Source organism: Diabrotica undecimpunctata, chromosome 9, assembly GCF_040954645.1.
Source record: "Diabrotica undecimpunctata isolate CICGRU chromosome 9, icDiaUnde3, whole genome shotgun sequence".
In the NCBI taxonomy this organism is placed as follows: Eukaryota; Metazoa; Arthropoda; class Insecta; order Coleoptera; family Chrysomelidae; genus Diabrotica; species Diabrotica undecimpunctata.
Window position 1 is genome coordinate 703571 of NC_092811.1, and position 23140 is coordinate 726710.

Consider the following 23140-nt stretch of genomic DNA (forward strand, 5'->3'; position numbering starts at 1 on the left):
ATTACAATTTTTGATTGATCAGTTATTTGTAGCTTTTCCCGTATTTTCGTATAATCTCGCCGCCAATTCAGTTGGCAACGGCCGCACTTGTGACGTCTCGCGCGTTAAGCAGTTCTAGTAAATAAAAATGAATTACACCGAGAGATCATGTGAGCGTTTAATATGATATGAACGTGACTGATCTGATGCATTTATATCCCTAAAAGTGTGAGGCGGAAAAGTATTTCGGCTGGCGAACAAGCCAACATTCCAACATTGTTTTAACATTGTGATAATGTCTCGACGAGTTTGTGTTATCTTGTGATCGGAATTTGAGTTTAAACTTGGTGATTTATAATTTCGATAATTGTTTGTTTCGTTGTGTTTTTACATATATTATATCGCGAAAATGAGTGCAGAAATAAAGGACAGGTGAATATTTTTAATCGTTCATGTTGATGGGCTATCATACTCACATAAAATTCGTAAATAGTTTGCTGATAAGCATGAATCATAACCTCAAAAGCGTTGCATAATATAAAACATTAGAATTGTACATACGTGACATAAAACAAAACAAAAAACGATACATTTCTTTTTATAGGTGCTAAAACAAGGAGATTTCTTAATATGTAAACGCAAAAGCAACATATTTACAAATAAAATCTTACATTTAGATCTGCGGATCTTTAGTGGTGCTTCGTCACTTAAAGTACGCGGAATAATTAAACCTATTTTAGATTACTTTATTTTCTTTCTAAACAAATCAAATAATGGTGTCTAAAAGTTAGGTTATGTTTATTTATATTTGTTTTTAATTGCTTGTGTGGAGTGACCAAGAGAGTATCCAAAAGAAGGAAGACTTACTCTATGACCTATCTCATATATAATTTTTTACGATGTGTCGTTAGTATTTTTAATGTATTTATAAAGTTTGCACAGGTTCACCCAAACAGCACATAACTCGAATGACCTTTATTGTTTCCTAGTACTTACTTTTCTTCCTCTTAAACCTAATTGTAGACAAAGAGTTTTTCTTTTTACGTCCAGGATCCAACTTATAAATACAATACATTTTGGAGACGTCTATCGCCGTATTCCCGTTCTCCTCCGCCAATCCTCCCGGTCCAAGACATGCACCTCCTCCAAACCTCTCGATTCCATCGCTCTTCTAATTCCTTCATTCCATGAGCGTCGAGGTCTACCTCTTTTTCTTCTTCCAGGGTTTTCCATCTGTGAAGTTTTTGAGGCCAAAGTTCGTCAGGCATTCTCAATGGGTATCCAAACCATTTTAAACCTTTTCTTTCTATTCTGTCAATGACCGTTTCTGTACCTGATTAATTCGGTGTTTAATTTCGGTTTCTCCTAAGCCGTTCTTATTAATGAGTGCACCTAAATATTTAAATTTTTCCACTTGTTTGATTTCCACGTCCTCGTCTATCAACACTTCAAACCTTGCATCTGAATTGGTAACTAAATATTCTGTTTTCTTCATGCTGACTTGTAACCCCCATTTTACATACTCTCTGTATAGACTCTTTAACATAAATTCTAGATCATAAGAATCGTGAGCTAGGACGACTTGGTCATCCGCAAAGTTCAGGGAGAACAGTACGTCATTTCCTATGGAAAGGGCTGTCTCAATATATAAATTATACACTAAGGATGACATACTGCATCCTTGTCTTAGTCCTTTAGTACTTTTATTGGCTCTGATAGTCTATTTCCGTAGACTTTAGGTAAGTAGTGTTATCCCTGTGTACTTCTGTGATTATTCCTAAAAGGTATGGACTAATGCCGAGTTGTTGTAAAGCTTGCCATAATTTAAGTCTTGGAACTGTATCATACGCCTTTTCTAGGTCAATGTTACGCGACATATATGTCTTCGAGGACGTGAGAGTAGGATTTACTGGCAGAGTCGAGTTCTGTTTCTAGGACCCCCAACCCTTTCGTTAGGAAACGGGTGGACATTTCTCAGTTTTATTGCAATGTAAGAGTCGACATCTCATTTTAGCTCCTAGGTCCATAACCAGCCTTTAACCACTTATCTTGATCATAATATTGTTAATTGTCCTTTTACTTACTTACTTAACCGTGGATTTACACAGCATATTCTGTTTACCGTTTACCACATCCCAATCGCCATTTCTTCTTGTCATATTTATATCTGCTTCAGTGAGCTCTCTTTCCATTGCTGTTTCTATTTGCACGTTCTTTTTCTACTTTTATTTGGTTTCCACGTCCAAGTTCTCAGCAGTATTCTTGTCTCGTACAGTGTTTTTTAACTCGTTCATATCTGGGATGAAAATAATTCTTGTTTCTCTCGTCACGGGAAATGCTGGAAATGCCACAAAGACGGCATTGGGTGGAGTTTATAGCTGAAGTTGTGCAGTTGAAATACGTACTTCTTGCGCAATCTAAAAGGAGTTTTAGATCGTTTGTAATATGAAAGTTTAAATTCAAGGTTTTTTAGGAATATTTCAAATGCCTCATATTTGTTGCCAAAACTCAAACAAAATTCTAATGTTATAAGTTTTCAAGATTGGACTTTAAAAATGGATTTTCCACAGCGACCGAAGTGATAAAATTTATTGATCTCATGAGAATCATAAAAAATGCTTTGTAGAAACAGACTTAATTAAGTACGAAATACTTAATAATTTATAAAAATAACTTAAAATTAGTACGGAAGCTGCACTGTTCACCTTGAAAACGTATTTTGATTTTTGTCCATAGTTCATGTTCGAAAGATATCAAATTTTTACCGTCGATTTGACGATATAAATTTATTTAAAAAACTGATTTCGCGCGCATAACTGACATTCAAAATCGTCGGTCGCTTCAATCATTCTTTCTAATAGAACGGTTCATTCTACACAAAAAGTGTTAATTGACATTTTTATTCAAAATTATCTCAGCTACATTGTTTGTTTGAAACATTTCTTTCTACGGCGTATATATTTTTGGTAAACCGATGTTTTCCGCCTTCCTCCCTACGAGAAGGGCTTTAAGCGGAATCACGGGGGGTGGGAGCTGCAAACCTCATTTGCATCTCTTTTGGGGTCCCAAAATTGAAATTCGCAGCAAAATTCAGCTTCTTCCTATGATTTTTAGAGGCAAAATCGATAACGACTGGACTATAACAAAAACGCGAAATAATTCATTAGTTAAAAAAAGTAACTTATGGGTTTTTTCGTTTTGCCGTTTCACTTGAAGCCCACAAATCTTTTCCAAATGAGTTTTAATTACTTGTTTACTTCGAACGATTAAGTATGCGTAAGTATGTTCGTGGTGGCGGTGTTAGAGATCCCGAAACGAAGTGTTAATATGGAGGTAATTGGTAATTATTCTATATATCTTTTTGTATTATTATTTTTTGATTTGATAACAATTTTGTTTGGAATCTGTCGAAAGTCTGTTATATCATGGGTAGTCGTTTGAATCGCATATTTTTGTTTGTTTCTTTAATAATTAATGTGATGCCATTAACGTAACATATTTTAATTTTTGTCTTGCATTGTATATCCTGTATTTTAAATTTTTTATGATTTCGTTCACGATTAAATTGAACATGAACTGCATCTACAACTAATCTCCTTGTTGAACGTTTTTATAAGAATTGATTGATTGTCACAGTTTTCCTCATTATGAAACTCTGCGTTGTACAGAAATGGGTGCACTGGAAGTGACTCCCGATCAAATTCTGCTTGGTTATTTAATTTTAAATCGCCTTTTGTATCATCTATCAAAATTACATCCTCAGTGGGTCATATGCTAGTTCGCTCAGGCTATCAGATTTTAGTGCCCTACAGAAAAGAGTCACAGGTAAATTCGCTCCGGCCATATATTTCTTAGAAAAGATATGACAAGACAATGAATAATAATAAATAGCCAGGGTCAGCGTAAATAGAGAATTTTATCTGTGTAAAGCAGGCATTGATACATTTTATTAATAAAATTTTTAATAAATACTTAAAAAATTTTATCGATATAATCACTAAAGTATTATGATGCTAGAGCTAATATTCCCTTGCTCAATATTTGATTTAATTTTTTCGTGTCAGAAATTGTAGGTAATATATTTTTAAGAGAAGAAGTAATTGTGTTAAGCAGAAGGCAATGGACGATTTGGGTGGAAAACCATCGAAGTTGATATACAGCAAAATTAAACGAACTGGCACTGATACTCTTATTTTAGATGTACATTTGGTTAGAAAAAATATTTATAATGGCGGAATAACTGGTACAAAAAGTTGTTGCTTTTTCTTGTGTATCCAACTTAACCAATTTATGTTGATATAACTTTTAAATACCGCACAAAATTTTTTACTTGATTATTTACAGTTCACGGACTCAAAATTGGACATTTTGGGCATACGTCTTTGCTGACTACTATTGTTTTAGTTTTCTGAGATGAGATTGTCATATTAAATTCTTTTGCTCTCATCTTAAATCTGTGGACCAGTATTTGTAGACTGGGCTATCTTCATCTTGGGCTATCAATATTGCGTCGTCTGCGTAACAGAGTATTTTGATTTATTTGTTTTCCATTCTGTATCCTCTTCCTTTGTTAACGCTTTTGATAATTTCATCCATGATCAAATTGAAGAACATGAGGCTCAATGAATTCCCTGGTCTTAATAATCATATCTATATAAAATACAAAACTCACAGTACCAATTTTTTGCTATATTCCGCTTAACCATGGGAGCGAACTAATATACGGTCTCTAGAGCGAAATAGTATATAATTAAAAGGTTTTGTTGACCTCGTGAGCGTACTATTTTAGTGTGCTTCGCCTCAGTGTATTCCAGATATTAATTCCGGTATTATCCAATTAATTCTATTATGTACTTAATTCGTCCAGAGTAATTTCTTAAAGACGTCATTTATTCATCAACTGATTAAACAATTTTTTATCTATATTATACAATATCTATTTGTCAGTACTTTTTTACGAGTTTTATTCATGTAAAAATATTATTTTGACATTATGATTATCGGGAAACACCTATATAAATTCGTAAATTGCTTCCAGTTTTCGATAAACAATCGTTAATTAGTCACTTAAATATTTACCAAAATTGTTCAGTTAAAGTTAAAAACGGACTACTTTAACGATTCTTTTTATCTGACGTAGGTATTTAGGCTCCAAATGAGAAATTAAGATGTTATAGACGGTAAAATATATTTTTTTGATCTTCCACATTAGGTATTTCTAGAAAAAATTATTATTTTCTCTCCATAAAACTGCGTTTTAATCGTTTATAAATTTAAGTCGGGTATATAAAGAGTTTTTTTTGTGTAGATTCGACTTAGATCCAAGCACTTTCTCACCAACTGAACTGGACGACAGTTTCATGTTGTACTACAGAAGACCAAAACCGGAATCAAACTTTTCTACTACCACCATAACAACTAATCTACCTGAAAATATCACAGTTGCCGCAGTGACAAAGAAAAAACAAGATTTCTCGCAACATCCAGTCTCTTGCCAAAAATACCTGCGCAGCGGTCAAGGTAAGGATTTATTTATATGAATTGTATCTTAACCACAGTGAAAAAATCATCGGTTTTACGTAAAAATCGTCTTTAATCACGTCACGTACGAGCCCCTTCCCATATTAGTTGGCACCAACGTTAGATTGATAAGAAAATTAAATTTTAGAGAATAGAAATAAAAGCGCAGCGTAAATTTTAGAAGTTTTAATGCATTGAACAAAATTTTTAAATTTTCTAATTATAGAAATTATTTTATAACGTAATGAAAACTATTAATTAAACAGAATAATATTAAATTTAAAAAAAAAAAAACGCATAGAATATGTAAATAAAGTTTACCACTGAGTTACATCCCCTTTATTTTTAATGACATCCACAATTCTTCGAGGCATAGTTTTTACCAAGTTCTGACAAAATTCTAATGTAAACTAGTCCCATATTTCTAGCAATTTTTCCTTCAATTCGTTGACGGAGCTGGCAGGATGTTTTCTCAAAGCTTTTTTCATTTCGCGCCACAAAGTCTCTATCGGGGACAAGTCGGGACTGTTAGAAACCCATTCCAGAAGTGGTATGCCATGGTCTTCAATCCATTTTAAACTTTTTTTTGAGGTATGACAACCTGCGCCGTCTTGTTGGAAGACAAAATATTCTGCTGATGTTAAACGGTGTTCCATTCCATTTTTTCTGCCAATGGCACGACTCCTACTGCCTCCAACGCACATTTCAAATCTGGACTATCACTTCATTGTATTAAATCCCATTGCGTCTGAGTCCAATCTTTATGTTCTTTTTATGTTTTTCAAACAGTGAATCTAAGGGTATTTAGCAGATCGCAAACGATTCTTTAAGGCTTCAATTTTAAGATATATTAAAAAAAACTTTTAAAAACATTGTATCAAAATTGTTATTAAAAAACCCGTTTGAAACAGGGCTGACTTTTTAGCTTCAAAAATCAAGTTATTAACATTTATAAATTATTGATGGATTCGACCGTTACTTGATGGAAATTCATTTTATGTAACAATAAAACACTGAAAACTTTGTTTTCAAAACTTCCACAAAATTTATTTTAAATTCGTATCACTACAGCTGTTTCCTAGTATCCCTCCCACAGAAACTTTTATTCTAGTAAAAAACCTTTTAGACCAAAATAGTACAAATCCAATCATTACATCTGAAATTTTACATCTTCTTGAAGTTTGCATAAACCAGGACTACTTTGAATTTAATAATGAATTATATACAAATAACAGTGCAGGACTTATAATGGGCAATCCTCTAAGCCCATTGCTATCAGATATTTTTATGGATCATCTAGAGACAAAGATTTTAAAACATCCCATATTCAAACAGTTTTTATATTGGTGGTAAAATGTTAAATCAAAAACTACACAAGAAAGCCCTGAACTTAGTATTTCCACCACCAGAGAAAAAACCCAGTACCTTCTGCTCGATTACATATACAGGCAAAATATCAACAAAAATAGCCAAACACATAAAAAAGAAAGGAATAACACCAGCTTTCAGAACAAATAACAACCTAGGCAAATATATTAAAAACAACAAGAGCCAACATAAAAAACACTTACACAGTGGTGTGTACAAACTTAAATGTGGCGACTGCCCAAAAACTTACATTGGTCAAACAGGTAGAAATTTTAATAAACGAATAGCAGAACATAAAAGGGCTTTCAATAACAGAAAAACAGATTCTACATACGCACTTCACCTTCTAGATCATAATCATTCTTTTAATGACGAATTTAAAATTCTCCACATTCAAAATAAAGGCCTTAAGCTGTCTTTGTTAGAATCTATGGAAATCAACAAATTAAAAAACACAGATATAATTCTGAATGACCAGCTTGAGACAAACAGTTCTCCCCTCCTCAACCTATTTCATTAGAGACTATAAAGTGTAAACCCATACCAAAAACAGATCACTTGAGAAAGGCAATCAGCCGAAACAGCTGTAGTGATAAGAATTTAAAATAAATTTTAAGTGTTTTATTGTTACATTTATAAATTACTTCAAAAATGTTTTTCACTTTTTAAATTATTTTAAAAAAACAAAGCACAATTTTTTTGTTGATTCATTCATTCATTTTACAGCTCTTTTTTCCTTTACAGGCGTACTTTTTATGCGTCTGATGCGAGAGTAGTATGGAAAATTCTCGAATATGAGTATTTTTGTTTATAAAATTCAATTCATTGCTCCGTATTTGTTTTTAAGATTAAATCTAGCATTTCTGCAATTTCCTGATGCTTCGTTTGGTCATTTAAAACTAGTTTGTTATTTGAACTAATTTAAACGCCTTGTTCAGACTTTTTATTATTTTGTAAAATGGCATTCAATTAAAATACAGTCCAACCAATATTTCTATTTTAAACCAGCGAGAAGTACACACATCTTTTTGGTCCTTCAAGCCGGATTTTTACAAGTTTAGTAAGAACAATAGCGATTATTCAAGAATACAATTGCCTGCACGAGAATACAATTGGCATAATCCAGTAGACCAGTTCAGCGAGAAAGACAATAACGCAGTAGAGGTGATAGGTACAAGTTAGGAATACTATATATGCCGATTAAATGAGATTCTAAGATCCTGAATAGGCGGACTACGATTGTTACAGCATTATTAACCTTTGTGTCTATACCCAGGTACCTGGGTATCCTTGGTAATTGTTTTATCTGAATCATTGACGATAGTATAAATATTTTTATTCGAGCTTCTAGTTATTCCTAAAATTATTTAGAACGAAGAGATTTATAATAAAAACCAAAGAAAAAAATGCATATAATATATTAAAATTACCTGTCAAAGTTTTTACACCAGTACGTCCACACCCGTGGCACCCGGGTAACACTAATGTTTAGTAAATTATGAAGCTCTGTCTAGTTTTTTTTATAATAAAAGTGATATGGAAACGTAAATAAAAGTTACATTTTAAACACATTGTCCACACTTACTTATATTTACTGAGTGTTCGTTACATAGTGGACGATTACAAACATTACATGATTTTCGTGTCTTTCTTAGCCGCTTTTTCGCTAAAGACATACAAATGTAGCAGTTTCCAACAATTTTGAGGCGTCCAGGGGAATCTCGAAGTGGTAATGACTCTGCAGTATTACTTGAATCTGTAGGTAGAGGTTTTCCTAACATACACTCAATTCCTGACCTTGATGAAAAATTTCGGTATACATTTGGTACTTTAGATCTAGCAGAAATTGCAGGCATCACTAGTTGTTTCCCTAAGTCTTGTAGAAAAATTCTACGCTTACTGGTTTCAGTAGAACTCTGTGGATTATTCTCTGTATAAATTATATAGGTTGCTAGGCAAGCTACGTCTAGGATATTGTAAAAGAAGGCTACTGGCCAACGCAAAGTTCTGCGTTTAGTGGAATAATGAGAAACCATTTTGTCCATGTTGTCTACGCCTCCTTTAGTTGTATTATAGAACTGAATTATTTCAGGTTTATTTTTTGGGCCACTTACATTATCGTTGTCATGCATTGTTGACAGAAAAATAACGCTTTTTTTCTTTTTTGGTACATATGAACAAATAGTAACACGATCTGCACTGAATCCGTGTAATGACGATTCAGGCTCAAGCTCTGGCGAAGGCAGCATTTCTTGTGGAATATATGGTTTGTTTCTTTTCAAAGTACCAACTAATGATAAATTCCAAGACAACAGGAGACGGACTAGTGGAAGAGTTGTGAAAAAATTATCCATTGTTATGTTTCGTCCAGAATTTTTGTATCGGTAACACAAATCTTTTACTACGCGTTCACCTTGATTAGTTTCACGTCCAGTCGAATTTTTTCCAGTATAAATTTGTCCAGTAAGTGGATACGAATTATTGGCGTCACAAACCCACCAAACCTTGATGCCATACTTGGCAGGTTTTGCTGGCATATATTGCGTGAAACGTGTCCTACCTCTAAAAGGAAATAACTGTTCATCCACAGTAAGAGAATCCGACGGTACATAGTTACAACGTAAATTATCATTGAGAAGATGGAATATATCTGTAATAGCTGCAGCTTTATCATTTTGCAAACGTTCTGCACGTGTTTTGTCATTGTCAAACCGTAAGAATCTGCTGATGCTTCAAAAGCGATTTATGCCCATACTTGCTCGGTACAAAGGATGAGAGTCTGTTTTCCATAAATCTTTCGAGTGCTCTGAATTTGAATGCCGTACTCCTGCTGTAATAAGAATACCGAAGTATGCATCAAATTCTTCTGTTGTGAGTGACTTCCCAATATTTCGAGGTTTGTCGGGGTTTTCAACATTATACTTTTCACAAACGCTATTAGCTTTTCGATTGGTTTCGCGTATAATTATGTCACACATTACGTCACTGAAAACACATTTGAATGTATCTCTAATCGAAAGAGTTTTAGTAGAACGTACTGGGCCCGTTTTTTCACGCAAAAGGTTACGTTTTAGTGTTCGACTTGCAGTAAACTGTTTTCGTTGCCAAATCGTTTTATCTTTTGCAACCAGAACATCACTTTGGGAAGAACTTTCTTGAAAATCGTCAAAATCTTCATCACTACTATCGTCGCCGTCGGTATCGATGTCAATCTTATTATTGATATCAGTAAAAACGTCCTCTACGTCAGAAGCTTCATCTCCATCCGGTTTGCTTTGCGAAACATAGTCCTCATGTGATTCCTGGTTTTCAATATTTTTGTCTACTTCCTCATCTATATCGTCTATAAATTGTTGCAAGTACTTCTGTTGCTTTCATACGTCATTTTAAAACTGAATGATCTATGTACAAAACATTGTAAAAATAAACACTAATAACTTACCATCTAAATTCGCTAGCACTCACTTCTCTTCTTGCCATCATTACAAGTAATTAGAACATAAAACACGCATATAGTCACAAAAATATTAAAAACTTGTAAGCACAGTTAAATAAACACTGATAGCAAACAAAGAAAAATCCCAATTGTCTGTTATTTTCGGAATGTACAAGCGAAGTTTACCGAAACAATGCCGGGTACCTGGGTAGCACGGGTATAGACTCCCGTATCAGGTACTTGGGTATTGACATAACGCTTAATTATGTTTACTTTGGTTGACCAAAGATGATCGATTTGTTTGTTATAGAACGTGGCCACTTAAGTATTTTAATGAAAGAGATGAAGTAAAAATTATTCAGTGACCTTGGAAATTTTAATAATTAGATAAATCACCCATCACTGACCAATTCATGGGATAAATTTACAATTTTCTATCATTTTTTGACCTTGTATATGACATTTTCTTTTGTTTTTACTACCTTGTTCGTTTTTCTGCTTTCTCGATATCAAAACTCCATTTTATAAACGTCAGATTAATTTCTTGTCTTCAGAAAACATTCTGCAATGTTAATTAAATTGATTTTTTTTTATTTATTCATATCTACAATTGCCTTACTTATTTCTAAAATACAGACTAATTCATAACCGAGATCTCTTCTGTTCTGATATATTTCTTAACCTTTCGTTATTGTCTTTCAGACGTACCACCTCAAACGAGCACAGAAATGAAAATCAAATCGCCCGGTACAGACGACGGGTTCAAAGGGGAAGCAGCCAAATGTGGTTCTTCCATAATCAAGGTGGCTTCGCAGATGATTTCGAACCAAGGTCTGGGTCTTCGAACCTGTTATCCGGAGGAAGCCAAGGAGGAAAAGTACGACGGTTCGAGGCGTCGCAACAGTAAATCTCTACCGGCATCGCCGCTCACGTCTCCCGGCAGCAGTCCGAAAGCACATAGAAGGGTCAATAAGTATTTCACTGGGGCATTTACCGATGTGGACAAATCTAAAGGTAAGACTTAAGAAACATTTGATTAACTAGTTCTTTGGAAAATTTATATAATTACTAAGTTCTCGATCAACTTCTTTTTCTTTTTGTAAGACTATAGAAACTATGTTATTTCAGATTTTTATTTAATTTTTTTGTTTTTTTGATTTCCCCTGTACTGTTTGAATCTTATGCAATCTTTGCAAGGTGTATAATCAAAATTACATCTGTGGTTTTCGAATTTCATTTAAAAGTTAATTTACTATTCCTTTTTCTATGTATTTCAGTTACAAATAACATTTCCAAAAGTTTACTAATATTTATGTAAAAATTGTAAGTTTGGCAACAGCGGGCTAACCAAGTAATAAAACTTTGTAAGTCTGCCACTGCTAAGTGGCGCCATCTGTTGCTAGTTATAAGAATCCGAACTTTTTGTCAATAAATTATTATGACTCTTTCTATCTCGATGCCAAATAAAGTTCATTCGCTGTAAATCTTGATTGTAATTTATGAATACATTCCCCAGATAATGATTCCATATTTTAGGTATGTCTTTGTTCTTTACTGACATGTTTTTAATTCGTAGGTAGTTGGATATTGTCGAATTTATACGCCAAACGAGATATATCCCAATCAGTTGGTCAAATAAAGGAAGAAGTCAAAGAAGATCTCGAACGCACTTCGTCCGCAGTGAGTCTCGTCGAACAGCAACAACAGCCTATCAAAACGCCGCCTGTCTATCGAGCCAAACCGTCTGAATTGCGAGAAATGAATTTTTGGTCTCCGACATCAATGTAATTTATTGTTTATCTTCGCAGTTAAGGTATTATATTACTTAAGCTTTAGAAAAGAATCAATAATTGTATGACTGTTTCGTTTTATAAGTAAAGCTAGCACTACGAGACGAGCTTTTTAAGTTTCTACAAAACTCACATTAAAGAAAAAACGTTTGAAACCATTTGTATCGTTGTAATGCATTATTCCATTCAATCTTCAGTGTTTAGATGTTAAAAATGTCAAATTATAATAATATAATCGTGACACATGTCAAAAGCGCCTTCTATTGGCAATTTGTAAAAACTTACGAGGTAGGTCTCGGTAATAAATTCAATGACAGCGTGAGATTCATGTATTTCACAAGTTGTTAGTACCGATTTATTTTCGAAACTTTAATATTTCGGTGTATTACATTTTAGAGTGCTCATGAGATGCTGTGTATTCTGATGTCACTGTATAACAATTGAAATGTAAGAACTTTTTTGGAACCAATTTTGATTGTACAAAAAAAGTCAACAGGAAAATACATATTTTTATAACAAAACAACAATGGTAGATTTTATTTGACTTATTTTAACACTTAATAGTTACTAAAATGTAGAAACTTTGATCAAAATTAAAAATACAATATTTTATAATGATCATTTTAACCCTTTCAACTCATATGTATCACTTTACTTCCCAGATATATTCATTATTAGGTTTCTACGTCGACATTCTTGTTTTTGATTATTTGGACACTTTTTTTGTTTGTTTCCGTTCTGTATAGTGTATACTATCTACTACTACTGGACTACTATCTTTTTAGTGTTCTACGACTATTAAGGTAATCATACAAAGCTGTAAACTTTTTTTTCTTTTTTTATGAGGGGAGTGGTCCAAATGTTCGAAACATACCTCGGTCTTAGAAGGTGGGCGGAACCGCTTTCCAGTCTCGGCTATGCAAGACTTCTCCAACGTGGCCACGATGATATCCGAGGCCGCGCGCAATGGTTGTTCGGACACCATCGCCGTCAATGCCAGGGACCTACCTGCTAAAAAAACACCCTCCTCAGCGGTGAATTACCGGCCGGATCGCCCTGATTGGGACGCAACATCGGCACGGCATTCAACCGATCTCTCATTCACGCATTCTAGCACTTGCTCACTACAACTGAATTATTATCTCCCTCTGTTCCTCCCTGTTCATGTTCAATCTCACCCCTTCTCATTCTGCCTTATCTTCTTGCTTGCTTCTGGGCACCTTGCCTCCGTTCGGGTCGCCTTTGTTTTTGTTCCTTTTTCTCCAATGTTCTCTTCACATACCTCTGAACTGCTCTCCACCTATCTGACGAGCTAAACATCTCTCTCCTACACCAGTTCCGTGACTGATTGCACCCTACTTCCTAGCTCTCTCTCAAGCAGGCTCCTCTCACCTATCCATCTATCGCATACCAATAGAGTGTGAGACAGTGTCCGATATTTCACAATACAGGCATTTGTCATTTTCTGTCTTTTCAAATCTGTAAAGGTATGTCCTGAAGCAACCTTGTCCTGTGAGCATCTGCGTCAGGAAATAATCCAAACGCCGGTGCTTGCAATCCATTCATCTTCTCAGATTGGGAATCAACGACTTCGTCCACTGCGCCACCCTTCTCATCTCGTCCCATTCCTCTTGACACACCATTATGGACCTCTCCCGTTCTTCTTTTTTTAAACGTTCTTTTGCTGTCTTCATTTCTTCTCTCGTATATTCTTCCTCTTTCCCTCACTAGCACTTGCATCAGGATACACCCGGTGATAACTCCCAACGCCTCAGAAGAGACTGTTCTGTATGCACACGCCACCCTCAATAGACTCTTCCTATCTGCTCGGGTGAGCTGCTTTCTGTACGACTTTGTTAAAATTGCAGTACTCCAGACAGGCGCAGCGTAGAGGACTATCGATTGCACAACACAACAGAATGAATTGCCCTCCTCCTCTCAGGCTCCACCGCCTTTACGTGCTCCCCCACTTTCCGTTTTGACTCGAAAGTCACCCCTAAATACCTCACGCATTTCTTTGGAATGACTCTCTGTCCTGCATATTCGAATGTTATCCCGTCCATTTTCCTTGTTCCCTTGAGAACTATAGCCTCTGTCTTACCCGCAGTCAGTTCCAGCTCATGCGTTTTCATCCATTCTTCGACTTGGTTGCATGTATGCTGTGCACCTAAGATAAGGTCCTCCCTGTCCCGCGCCACTACCAGCATAGCGAGGTCGTCCGCAAATGCGAAAGGGGTTACACCCTCTCCGTATTATTGGCTCACAAAGTTGTAGACTAAAAAGTACTCAATTCAGTCGATAGATAGCGCTATTATCAGTAAAATTGCTGTTTTGTAAAGTTGACATTTGCTTCAACGGTAATTAAAACAAATAAACAGTTCTATCTATTGTTTTAAAGAGTATTTTTGCCAAAATGAAGATATTGTGTTTATTTAGGACAAATAAATCACCGTTTGTGATCTCTGACTTTTTTTTCGTTTTTGTATAACATTATATAGTTATGCAAGCTCTGTGTTTGTTCCTCTTTCATCTAGACTACGGTCTTGTTTGTCATACAAAGTTGTACACTAAAAAGTACTCAATTCAGTCGATAGATAACGTTATTATCAATAAAATTGATATTTTGTGAAGTGGACATTTGCTTCAATAATAATGAAAATAAATAAACAGTTCTATCAATTGTTTTAAAGTGTATTTTTGACAAAACTAATGCATTATATTCATTTAGGATCTCCTCGTCCCTATTTGTGATCTCTGGCATTCATGTTTTTCATTGTTTAGACACTTTTCTTTCTTTGTGTGTCCCTTGTAGAATAATAAAGTTGTGCAAGCTCTATGTTTGTTTTGTTTTCATCTATACGGTAATTTTTTGGTATTGTAAATTGTTTACTTTATCATTAAAGTTTCCTAATTTAGTCGATAGGTGCCACTATTACTACAAGTAAAATTGCTGTTTGGAGAAGTTGACGTTTGCCTTCAACAATGATTGAATCAAATAGATAAATTTATCTGCTGATTAAAAAATGTTTTTGCTGCTTTAGAACCAACAAATCTTATTGGTGATCGCCTTAAACTTTTTCATTCATATTTGTTACTTAACTTCTGACATATATTAATTTTTAGGTTGGTTCTCCGCTGACATTTTTGTTTTTCGGTATTTAGACACTTTTATTTGATTTTCTCTTTTGTATAACACTATATAATTTTTGGAAGCTCATTTTGCGTCTGTATGGTCTTTTTGGTGCTGCTAAACTCGTTTCTGTATCATACAAAGGTGTATAGTTAAACATTCTGAGTTTAGTCTGTACAGTCTGTACATCTGTACAGTATTTTTTTGGCGGTACACAACTGTTCACCTTATTATACAAAGGTTTGCAGTAAAAAGTTCTCAGTTCAGAGTTTTATCTCTTGATTAAAGTGTATTTTTGAACAAATTAATAAAGTCTAACGTGGAATTCTTTGTTGTTGGTTTATGGTCAATATTAATTGAACAACTTTCGAGAATAAATCTTCAGACAAGATCATCCTCTTAAATTAATGAAGTATCGAAGCAGAATACATTATAGTGACAACAAAAGCTTCTTTTAAGAAAAAATAATCTTTTTCTACGTATATTATCGTAATTATTAATAAAGTATTATATGTATCATAATTTTTGTCTTTTTCTTGATATAAGATTTGCGATATTAAGTTGTGCATTCATTACAAACTGAGTAATGTATGTTGCCTATCTTGAAGGACTTTTATTCGAATTAAGGACCACAATTATTTAAAAAAAATGATATCCCATCAATATCAACAAGGTGTGTTGTATCCATCGGGTATTATAAGTACTGAGATTTCAGACAAATCGGCGACATTTAAGAAACAACTAATTTTACTCGTGTTATGGCTTATTCCGTTGCGTTTCATCCAATTTGCATTTGACGAACTGCGTTTTTACTGATATTTAATTAAATTATTGTTTTTTGAGTACTAAAGTGAATACTGAACTAAAAAATTATTCTATAAAGTTTATTTTGTTGAGAACATGACGTGTATAAGCCGAAATAATTCTAAAACTATATTAGAAAATTTCCAAGCAGTTGGTTATATTTGTGATGACGTAGGAATGTCATTCGTGTTGTGAAACGGACTTAAAAGGAACTAATGTATGTATCTACTTTGTTATCTTGCAGCAGGTTTTGAAAGGGGTAAAAGTTTTTTAAAAAATTTATGAAAGGATCGTAATAACTATAACACCATAGGAATGACCTGATTTCCTCAATAGAATAATTGTTCATCAGCCGCCATGTTTTTCGTACAGACAGATTTGACAATGATGTATAATTTATATTATACGCCAAACGTTTCTAAATGTATAAAGAAATATTTTTTTATTTAATAAAGAATTACATATTCCATAAAAACACCGCTTGGTTGTTCCTTTTCGTACGGGTATTATCATAATAATCGATTAAAAAAAGTTGATTTGCTAATTATGGCATTTAATTTGTTTCAATAACTAGACGTTCTTTGGTATTTTTTATATTAATTATTTATATTACTAACCTAACCAGTTTGTTTACAAAATGTCTGTTCGAAAAAAATGGCTGACACTATTTTTTGATGAAAAGTCCTATATAAAGAACACAAAATACGTCACTAAATTTTGACGGGATTGATTTTAATTTTTGTTTGTCATCAAAAATCTCCATGAAATAACGACAATCATTTTACTCCTCTTTTCCAGTGCGTTAAAAAAGTTATGGACAAGTATCTTAACGATTTTTAGTTTTTAGTTAATTTTTTGACCTAATTGCAATATTACGATGTTCTATGAATACGATAAAATAAAGATAGAATCATACTTTATTTAGGATTTTTAACGATATGACTGGTATATAAGTATTGTAGAGGATATTTGTGATCATTCAAGTAACAATTACACTCGTTTGGTAATCATTGTTTTAGTTGTAATATAAATATGTTGATTGGGCGTCTTTTTTATTTCAAATTTCACCTTTCCTCTACTATCGAAACAGAACGATGGAAAAAAACACTTAAGAACCAATAAAAAATTAATGCAGAAAGAGAAAAGCGAGATATGACCATCCGAGACTGACCGAGGAGGGGAAGAATTGCCTTCTTATTGTCAAGGAACGGAGCGATGGTTTTTATTTTGTTTATTTTATTAAGAAACATGCATGGGACTGCGATTACTACTCCACGTAGTATGTGGTCGCACGATCTGTCGTTACATTGCGTTTCAGTTGTTTTATTTTTCCTACCTATGCATATGCTGAACTCATAAAGATAACGACTAACAAACATATTTTTAAACGGAGTAATACCAAGTTCCTGGCTGAAGTCGACGTTTATTGCTCTACCAAAGAAACAAAATCCGTATCCTGCAATGATTTCCAATCAGCTTAATGAGCCACATTTTAAAGTTATTTCTAAAAATCATACATCAAAGGATATATAGACTATGCGAAGAAAAAATTAATCGTACACTGTTTGGTTTTCGGAATGCAGTGGGTACGAGAGAGGCTCTCTAGCATACAACTGCTACACTGACCGGCAAAAAAGTGGACATCCTATAAATTTCCGAAAATAAAAATTCCTTGGGAGTTTTATGCACTGTGTCATATTGCATACTCGACATCTTTCATTTTTAAATCCTTAGTATAATTTATTTAATTAGAAAGCTATAAACGTAAATAGTGTAATATCGAAAAGAATAAGCTACAATTGAAGGTTAATTGACATTTCTACTTCGAAAATCGTTCTACAAATACATTTTCAAAATCTCAAAATGGTTTGTAAACAAACGTCAATAAACTTACTTTAACCTTCAAAAATTAAAAAATAAAAAGGAACAAATTTTGAATAAAAACTTAAGGAATACGTTCATATTCCTCACGAAGCATGTTTTGATGTTCTGCAAGATTTCCTGGCAGGCCTGGTTGACTTCTAACCCTACGATGAAGTTGATCTCGATGATATTCAGATCAGGGCTGTAGGCTGGCCATTCTAGAGTATTAATTGATGCTTACCCCGAATTTTGTCACGATTCTTGCAGTATGCGGAAGTGCATTGTCATGCTTAAACACGAAGTTGTCTCCAATAAATGGACCAAATGGAAATTCTGCCAAAACATGCTCTTTATAACGGTGAGTATTCAGAGGGCCGTTGATGAAAATAAGTTCAGTTCGAGCTTCAAATATGACACCACCACCGCCAAAATTTCTTCTCTTTGACTTACGAGCTTGGGCATATCTTTAATTTCTCCGTCTCCAAATCCTCTCTCGGCCATCGCCAGACTTCAAACAGAACCGCGATTCATCAGTAAAGATAATTCGGTTCCAATCCTGTATATCCCAGTTTTGATGTCGAGCAAAAATTAATCGATTACTACAGTGTCTGGGTTGTAATTCGGGAATAATAGCCGACATTCTTGCCATTAGTCCTCTTTTATTGAGGAGTCTTCTAACCGTTCTTTCACTTACATTTACATTTCGAACCTCCTGCAGACGGTTTCTTGCAGCAATTGCAATAGAATGGTGATTTCTTAAAAGTTCCATTACAATAAAACGATCATCTCTTCTACGACCAGAACCCGGTCGACGTGAGTATGTACCAGTCCGTAGGTATAAAGCGATGGAATGCTCTCCGTACTGTAGTTCTCGGAATACCTAAAGTTTCGGATATATAAACTTGACTTCTTCCGTCTTGTAGAAATGCAATAATTCGCGCAACATCTGCTGTAGATAACACCATATCTTAAGTATTCACTTTCAGTTGAAATCTACGTTTGAAAATCTAAATTACTGTTTAATTAAATGTTTTGAACTTAGAAGATGAACAGCGACTATAGAAAACAACAATATAAACGTGAAACTATTAAAAACAAGCATACATGATCGCAAAAAATATTTAAATTGAAACGCAATATGAAACAGTGCATAAAACTTTCAATGAATTTTTAGTTTCGGCAATTTATAGGGTGGCCACTTTTTTTGCCGTTCAGTGTATTTCAACGATGTAGAGATGTGAATTGCGATATTTATGCATGCCTCATTGATTACCATAAAGCATTTGATACAGTAAAACACAACAAGTTGATGGAGATATTAACAAATATTGGAATGAACACCTGTGACCTAAGAATTATTAGCAATCTTTACTGGAATCATACATCTTCTACAATAAATGACTATAAAATTGCTGAAATAAACTTTTGTTTATAATTTTTAATAATTTATATTCAATTTGTCGCATACTAAGTGAATGAATTTTTCGCACGTTGGAAAATTTGAACAATGTTGTTGCGTTCTTTTAACTTTAATGTATTTTGTAGACAAATCTCCACGTACCGTCACTCTTCCTTAACAGGGTGAATAAGAAAATTTTAAATGTTTATTTATGATTTTTATCATGGAATACTGAAGTTTGGGAATTCCTTTATCAACTTGTAAGCAATGGAAAAGATTTTTATGCCAAAATAATTACAAAAAAAATGTACCTGTTCCGTGGGTTTTTTGTTACACTTTTTATGTAAATTATGCGGCTTAATTCCGTAAAACATATTTAATTTGATAATTGATGTTAAAATTTAATAAATATTTCTTTGCCGGAAAAATCGAAATTGTTGAATAAAAATAATCCATCCAGATAAAAAACTAAATTGGCTCAATGATACTTTGAGAGTTTAACTTTAGTTTATTATAACTTTAAACTATCCCAAATCTAAATTTTTATGAGTTTGTTGAAGGCGTAATTAATGTAATGTATTGCTGGTTGCATAAATTAGTTTGACAGTCTAAATTTTGGTGGATTCGCATTTCCTATTCTAGATACCTACAGGTCATAATTTTTATTTTTCAGTTAACTAGAAAAATCTTGGATCTGTATCATAGATAAAGAATATATATGATCTGTATCATAGATTAGGTATATATAATCTGTATTACAAGCTGCATAATTACTAGAAATAAAAGGAATTATTTTTAAATAGTAAGTAAGAATGAACTAATTTATATGATGACATCTTTAGAAAGAAACGGGATTAAACTAAATAATTACTAAACACTTGCGCCTATTGGGGATTATTGGTTTCAGAGTCAATGTTCATTCGCCATCTTACAAAATTATTTTGTATCTTCAAATGAATGCAGTTAGATCTAACCTTTGTTTGTCAGATTAATTTGATTTTTATTAGTGTCATTTAATTGATTGGCATTATAAATTGAATATTACAGCTAAAACACAATATTTGGCATTGGCCCTCAATAAAATGTTGATACACAATCATTATCAATGCAGTTCTCTCAATAAGCAAGACTCTTCGTGGATCTTTGTCACATTTACTATTGGCTTTCATGTTTATCGATCCTGTGCCACCTCTCCCCATTTTCTCTAAATCCCCTCTGACCAAATCTCTTCTAGGCTGCCATACAGAAAGCTTCTCCTATCTGGTCTTCTCAAAATAAATTACTTAAATAAATTATAAGGCGATTGTGATGAAAATCAATAAAAACAATATTATTCCATAAATTTTATTGGTCTAATTATAAAAAAATAAATTTTAACGTTTTCTGCGCAATTGCAATGAGTTCCTTCTGAGCCAAGCTGCACGCCTGGATCCTCCCTTGGTTTGAGAGTATCTGTGACCCTTGCCCAAACCGCGAGACGATTTGCCAGAAGAAGTTTTACCGCGGAGTTCTCTGTGTTTGTGTACTGCATTGACGATCCAGTTAACTTTGGGGTCTTTGCGAATAGCCTAGAAACAAAACATTTCCAAATGTACTACAAGTATCACTCTACAAAAATAACTACAATACACTTGATAAAAATTAATAAACAGTTGCTGAGGTAGTTATACAACTAGAAGTGTTTATTTTTTTGTTAATAGAAGCAGAAATACATTTTCACCAGATAATCTTAACCTGATAACTGAATGTAAATTGAGCAGTTATATAGTTAAAATATTAACAGATTTGATGAGAGAAAGATCAGTCAGGCAGAGCTGATTGTTGAAATAATGTCCATCAAATGACTGATATAGAACAAGTTTTCATTTCATTTCTTTCATTTTTATAACAAGGGAGTACAACAACTGTTACTGTTGAGTGTACAGTTGATTTCAGGTAATAAAATGAACTATCCTCAAAAAGAAATTGCCTAAAGAATACACATTGACACTGAAAATGCCTTTTGAAAGTGTTTTCTTATATTTCATATGTGTAATTAGGACCAAATTGTCAGCATAGGTGAAGCAGATATTATCATATGAGAAGAATTGATTATTTGGCTGTATTTTGCAAAAAGAACGCACTTCAAAATAAACAATTGACTTCACAATTTTGGATTACTCCCAAAAAACTTCAGTAGCATTTATCCCTTTGAACATTTTAGTTTAGTCTATCATCTTTTCATATCATGTCATCTTTTCAGCTATTTTCTACTCACAGTCTTTCCTATTTTCTAAATTTACAATTTGCAATCTGATATGTAAAAAGAAAAAAAAATAAAACAGGTGAAATAGACAAAATATACCAAATATTTTTCTAGCAACACAATTACTTACATTATGTGAGGGATCAACCAAAATGATTTCAAAATATTTGTATGTCGAATCTTGGGCTACCCAGTATGAGTTTAGGACTCTTAATCCACCACATCTTCTTCCTACACGTTCCTAAAATACAAAAAATAACTATAAATACTACAAAAATACGAACCAAGCATAAGTAATAATTACTATTGACCACAATGTATAGGTGAAAATTTGTGACATCACTTCAAAAGTATACAATTTTAATTATGTCACCAAATAAGACACCTCAAGTATAAAAATGATAAATAGCTTTTCTTTGAATATAGTTCGGTACATTTAATATAAGCATAACATCATTTAAACTACTCACTTCTGCAATAGCCTGTAAATTACGAACTGGTTTCAATTCGTTAACTCCATGGCTTTTAGGTTTACCATAGGTGGCACCTTTTGGTACTGGACGTTTACGACCTCCACGTCTTACTCTAATACGGTAAATAACAAAACCTAAAATACAGATAATGCATCAGAAAATTGTTGGACAAAAACCATCTGAACTATTTTTGGGAGTTAAAATGGTTTGAAATTCAAACAAAAGTTGATTTTAATTATAGAAAAGAGTTTTATTTACCTTGCTTGGCCCTGTACCCTAATCTACGAGCCTTGTCAGGGCGACTAGGTCTGGGAGTTCTGTGTAGCTTAGTTAATTGACGATATTGCCAGACTCTCACTCTAAGTAAAAATCTAAGAACATCACTTTGTTTTTTTCTATACAGTTCCTGTATATACTTGTAGGCTCCCATTTTTAAACCTAAAATAGTAAAAACACCTTGTTAGAACACATAACCATACTTTAAGTCAACTGTTTATATTGTATATTATTTTTCGAAATACAATGTTTTTGAAAAAATACACCTACGATAGAGTTTTTAATACAATTTAAGACTGGATTAAATTGAAAAATAATATTCATAAATATGGATGTGGAATATTTTTGAGAATATAAAAATAATAAAATTTTGTACAGTACCTACAAAGACATCCAACGAAAAAGAAAGTTAAACGCGCAAGTGCAGATAGTAACGACAGTTGACATCTAGTGCATAAAACAGAAACTTCAAAAATGCCAATATTTAACTAACGCACATACTTCATTATTAATATTTTTTATAACTCTTCTAGTAATTAAATAACATTAAAAACCCTAATTATAGTCTGAATTTATTTTTTGTAGAATAAATTTTGTAAAATTCAAACTTTTGGTATTAAGAAACAAACCACTCACTTCACACAATTTGGAGATATTGGTTGCATAACTGACAGGAATAAAAAAATAATGTGAAATAGGAATCACTGTACCTATTATTACAAGTTTGGAAATATTTAAACTATAAATACGTTTAAAAGCATTATATTATTTCTATTGTATGTTACAAATCAACTATTTTCATAATAACAAAATTTGTTCATCCTCTACCTGTCAGATTTTATTTCATGTTCTGCGGT

At 33.3% G+C, this 23140-nt stretch overlaps 2 protein-coding genes across 7 annotated transcripts in view; one reads left to right on the plus strand and one right to left on the minus strand.

Moving 5' to 3' along the window:
- Nucleotides 1-12620, plus strand: part of upd3 (unpaired 3) — a 31528-nt gene extending 18908 nt beyond the window's left edge. For 2 of the 5 annotated variants that reach the window (XM_072542489.1, XM_072542493.1), the window contains 3 exons: nt 5288-5499; nt 11006-11317; nt 11880-12620. In XM_072542489.1, coding sequence (XP_072398590.1) covers nt 5288-5499; nt 11006-11317; nt 11880-12091 — 736 coding nt within the window. In that variant the 3' untranslated portion in view covers nt 12092-12620. Of the gene's footprint in view, nt 1-230; nt 412-3164; nt 3320-5287; nt 5500-11005; nt 11318-11879 lie in introns of those variants that run through there. The other 3 variants (XM_072542490.1, XM_072542491.1, XM_072542492.1) reach the window with 3 other exon arrangements.
- Nucleotides 12621-20617: 7997 nt separating this feature from the next.
- RpL15 (ribosomal protein L15) lies at nt 20618-22802 on the minus strand. Of its 2 annotated transcripts, none has more exons than XM_072542495.1 (5): nt 22665-22802; nt 22266-22445; nt 22005-22141; nt 21665-21775; nt 20618-20857 (listed from the first exon to the last, which is right to left on the minus strand). In XM_072542495.1, the coding sequence occupies exons 2-5, from the start codon at nt 22435-22437 to the stop codon at nt 20663-20665; spliced, it is 615 nt and encodes a 204-aa protein (XP_072398596.1). In that variant the 5' UTR covers nt 22438-22445; nt 22665-22802; the 3' UTR covers nt 20618-20662. The 2 variants fall into 2 exon arrangements, with proteins under 2 accessions (XP_072398596.1, XP_072398597.1); XM_072542496.1 differs by having other exon boundaries at nt 22554-22667.
- Nucleotides 22803-23140: the final 338 nt, after the last annotated feature.